Source organism: Priapulus caudatus, unplaced genomic scaffold, assembly GCF_000485595.1.
Source record: "Priapulus caudatus unplaced genomic scaffold, Priapulus_caudatus-5.0.1 Scaffold129, whole genome shotgun sequence".
Taxonomy (NCBI): Eukaryota; Metazoa; Priapulida; class Priapulimorpha; order Priapulimorphida; family Priapulidae; genus Priapulus; species Priapulus caudatus.
Genome location: NW_014577190.1, coordinates 496,952 through 501,061, shown reverse-complemented (window position 1 = coordinate 501,061; position 4,110 = coordinate 496,952). Strand labels below are relative to the sequence as shown.

The 4,110-nt window shown below is 38.3% G+C and overlaps 1 protein-coding gene across 2 annotated transcripts in view; it reads left to right on the top strand.

Annotated features, from left to right (window-relative positions):
• The window catches only part of LOC106805837 (breast cancer metastasis-suppressor 1-like protein-A), an 8,048-nt gene extending 4,189 nt beyond the window's left edge, over nt 1-3,859 (top strand). Inside the window, exons 3-9 of one of the 2 annotated variants that reach the window (XM_014807595.1) lie at nt 834-998; nt 1,195-1,285; nt 1,560-1,687; nt 2,011-2,090; nt 2,555-2,651; nt 3,041-3,204; nt 3,669-3,859. In XM_014807595.1, coding sequence (XP_014663081.1) covers nt 845-998; nt 1,195-1,285; nt 1,560-1,687; nt 2,011-2,090; nt 2,555-2,651; nt 3,041-3,204; nt 3,669-3,743 — 789 coding nt within the window. In that variant the 5' untranslated portion in view covers nt 834-844 and the 3' untranslated portion in view covers nt 3,744-3,859. The remainder of the gene's footprint in view (nt 1-833; nt 999-1,194; nt 1,286-1,559; nt 1,688-2,010; nt 2,091-2,554; nt 2,652-3,040; nt 3,205-3,668) is intronic. The other variant, XM_014807594.1, reaches the window with a different exon arrangement.
• Nucleotides 3,860-4,110: the final 251 nt, after the last annotated feature.

The window sequence follows — 4,110 nt, the reverse complement described above, 5'->3', positions numbered from 1 at the left end:
TCCAAAATTTTCGCTCTCGTAATTGTTGTTACCAGAGCGCTTTGAAAGCTGACGGGAGCGAAATCGCTCGCCGCTCCCGTGTATTTTTTTCGCTGAGCCTGAGTGTATGTGAGCAAGGTTGTTGTGTATATTCTTGATGTGAGCAACCTAGGTTTTAGCATTTCTGGTGAACTGAAAAAGATGGACTTTATGATCAAGTTAAATCAAAACCAACATTAAACTGCATGCCTCGTCTTTGGGCTGAGCGCTCACTCTGGCATACCTTTGCTTACCTAGCATACCATTGCTTATATAAAACTGATCCATGTAGACAATTATTCACTTCCCCACCTAACAGTGGAAATTTTAACTTGAGAGATAAACTAACATACGTCTGTTCTTGATCTGTTGCATATCTGATGCCATCTATTTAAACTTTGGTGGGTGGGGGGGGAGTATGTTGGAGGTGTTAGGACTTTGTGCCACTGTAATGAGACAGATATGTATTGTGCCCAAGACTTATTATTAACGTGGAATGTGCATAAATATGCACAGGTGTTCATTATTGTGATCATTAGTTTCTAACTACATGGCATTCAAACTCCCTCATTTTGCTGCAGACTCCATTTTTAGGGCAGAGAGTTCATTGGAATACCTAAATGAAAAATTAATTTCTACTCCGGGTAGTACAATATACTAAATGCTTACCTTTACCTTTGTGGCCAACTGCGAAACAACAGTAACTTATTGCATAGATGCTATATATAATATTGAAACTAAGCAATTTTTGTTTTCAGCTCATATATAAGTAAATAATTTTATATATTATAAGCCTTTGAGTTTCTTATTTACAGTTGTTGTTAACATGCCCATTGACACGATGAAGAGAAAAGACGACAAAGATGACAAATATGAGAGCGATGAAGATGGAGAGGAGGCTGGAACAGCAGATAGTGAGAAAAGTAGCGGCGATGAGTCGACATCTTCAGCTGAGACCGATGTTGATGAAGACTCCTCAGGTAATGTCAGTCAGCATATGTATCCTGGCTATACATACAGGATAGCTAGCAGCATGTGATATCAAGTTAAATAAGAATATATAAAGATAAAAAGAGTGTAAACATCTGGACAATGTGAGTAAAGTCCTGTAAGTTATCAGACTATGCCTATCAATAGTATACAGGCTTTCTATGTTGGACCACGGGGTTTTTCCAGATATGGATGAGGAGGAGTGTGACCAGCGCAGAACAGAATGCCTCTATGACATGGTGGACTTAGAGAGACAGTTCATTGAATTGAGAGAGCAGTAAGTCTGCATTGCATTAGCTATCAATAATTGTATAGTATTAGCTATCTGTAAAATTAGGTATACTGTGTCCTAGGCAAAATCAAATTAAAAATACAATTCCCTGATTGACGTCTCGTAACACTAATGTTGACACAGTTTTCTAAACTGTATTCGAAACATGGATTTAATCTTTGGTATAATTTCACAATTGCAGAATTTATAGTATATATAGAAATGAGTAGTTTCGTGTCTGTTAGCTGCTACTGTAACGTAAGGGCTGATTGATGATCAGGTTGTGTCGGGAGCGTACACAGGAGGTGGAAGACAAGCTGGGTGAGGTGAAGGCAGGTCGTGCGGCGGAGTACCTACAGCCACTGTCACAGCTGCAGCAGAACATGCAGATACGTACACAGGTGGCTGGTAAGTCGCACATCCCAAATGCTTTAACTTCATTTTCCGAATTACTCGTCAATGAAATAGGGTGTTTCTGCCCTGCATAAGAACCATGATGTCTGCACACAATAATTTGAATTACGTGGACTTGGCTAGGAAGTGGATGTTGTCAGATCTTAGTGCAAAGAGCTCAGAGTGAGCCACATTTACTGTTTGCTTTGTGAAATGTACATGTTTATTACACATAACTTTGAGCCTTGCAGTGTGATAAAGGTTGATCCTAGGTAGGGTTTCTCACTACTGTGCAGCACAACTGAATACTTGAATAATGCTAGTATCAAATCATACAGGTATCCTTAAAGAATTAAAAGTTGAGGCTGTCAGAAAAGAATACGACTGTGAGCTTCAGAGTGCAACACAGAGCTTCAAGGTATTATTAACATCAAGGTTCTCCCTGGGAGTTTCAGATGGCATGTCGGGCATCGGGCAGTTCATTACCGGTTGATAATTGGAGTCAATTAAATGTCATGTTGTGCCGTGAGTGGCCCTAATACACATATAAACTCGATTAGTCCGGAAATGTTTAAATCAATCTATGTATACACAGCATGACTGCGTTGAAATTCTCAAAAGTAAACAGCTAGAAATTAAGGCATGTTGATTAGGCAATTTAGGTATGTCAAAGGATTTATGAGATGTCACAAATTAGTTTCAGCAGTTGAGGTTATGTTGGACCCAACATGCATTTCAGGCCTGGGGAGAACCCTGCATGTTTAATTGTTCAATATCTGTTTGGATACTGTAAGTAAAACACAATATAAGGTGCAGTGTATGATCCAACACTCATGGCTAAATGCATGTGTAAATGTTTACGAATTTTATGTTTCTTTTCAGAGCGACAAAATGCTGCTCTATGACCAAGTAAAGAGCGAACTGGAAGAGAAAATAAGAATGCTTGAAGAAGACAGAGACAGTATTGATATAACCTCTGGTTTGTATTGCAAAGAACATGCAGCGTCATGGCATAAGCACAGTACGGGCACCTTGATTTATGATGAACGGTAGTTGACTAAGGAATCACGTGAATACTTTGTGTAGTGACAATTAGTGTAAGTGTGATTACTATATATATATATATATGCATTTCACACTAAGTGTGCCATTTAAGTTGTGCAGTTGCATCAAAGCATAGAGGTTCAGTTCAGAAACCTTTTTATTCACCCACAGGATGGTCAACTGTTTGGAGTTGTAGCATAGTCAGCAGTAGTCACTAGCATTTAAATTCACCAGAGTAGATGCAAAATTTTCGGACTAGAACTTTGTGGAAAAAGCAATCCATAGGTCATCTGTTTTTCACAAGAACTCCTCATTTTTGTGCAGACATTTGGAATGAGCTACACTTTGGTTCTAAAAAGAAGAAGAAGAACTACAGTGACCCAATGTGCCCGGAAAAACGCCGCAAGCCAATCACCGTTACCGGGCCATATGTAGTGTACATGTTGTCAGATGGTGATATCCTGGATGATTGGACGACAGTAAAAAAGGTGTGGAGCAGTAGTTTTATAGGAACATGGAAGTTTAGTGAGTCATAACATGGTAATGGAGAGGGCCATGACTTGTAAATCTAGAAGGCCATAGCATGTTAATGTGATGCGAGACAGTATGAAAGTGGAAAGGCCTACTGGATGGCAGTGCAGACTTTGCGAGATTAATTTGATTGATATTAAATTAACACATTCTGCAGGTCTTGCATACAAGTAACAAGTATTAAAATTACTGAGCCACCTCATTGTGTAATTTATCATAATTGTATATCGTTATGTCATATTTTTGTCTTCTGAAATGTGTAAATGACAAATTCACTAAAAGACGACAGATTAGTTAGGATTAAAATTCGTGCACAAGACAACATGCAATCTCTGTGATATGATTGCGTAATTATTTGTGGTGGCGGGTACAATATATATATATGCACTAATTATGTTAATCTTTTATCCTTTGATTCTAGGCTATGGGTGCACAAAAAAGAAAAGGGGAATGTGAGTACAGTTCCTATGTCTATATATTGCATGTATTACAGTAATTGGATTGTAAAATATCACAGTGAGAAAAACTCAAACAACAAAATTAAAATAACCACATGTTAATTATCGGAGCTAATTACATCAAGATCATGGTTCTAGGACAAACACCAGCCAGAAAATTATCCCCTGGACAAACACCCCCATGCTATTCGCCCCCGGACAATTATCCCCATGATTTCGGATACATTTATTCATCATGTTAAGTGAAAATGTCAAAGGATTCAGTTGTAGGCATGTTCACATTTGGGTTCACCCCAACCAAAAGATAAGCAATCAAAAGGATAACAAATGAATGATAAATAACTTCAGGTTAATACTTCAGGTTGATAATTGTTTGGGGCGGTAAAATGAGGCAATGGGTAATTT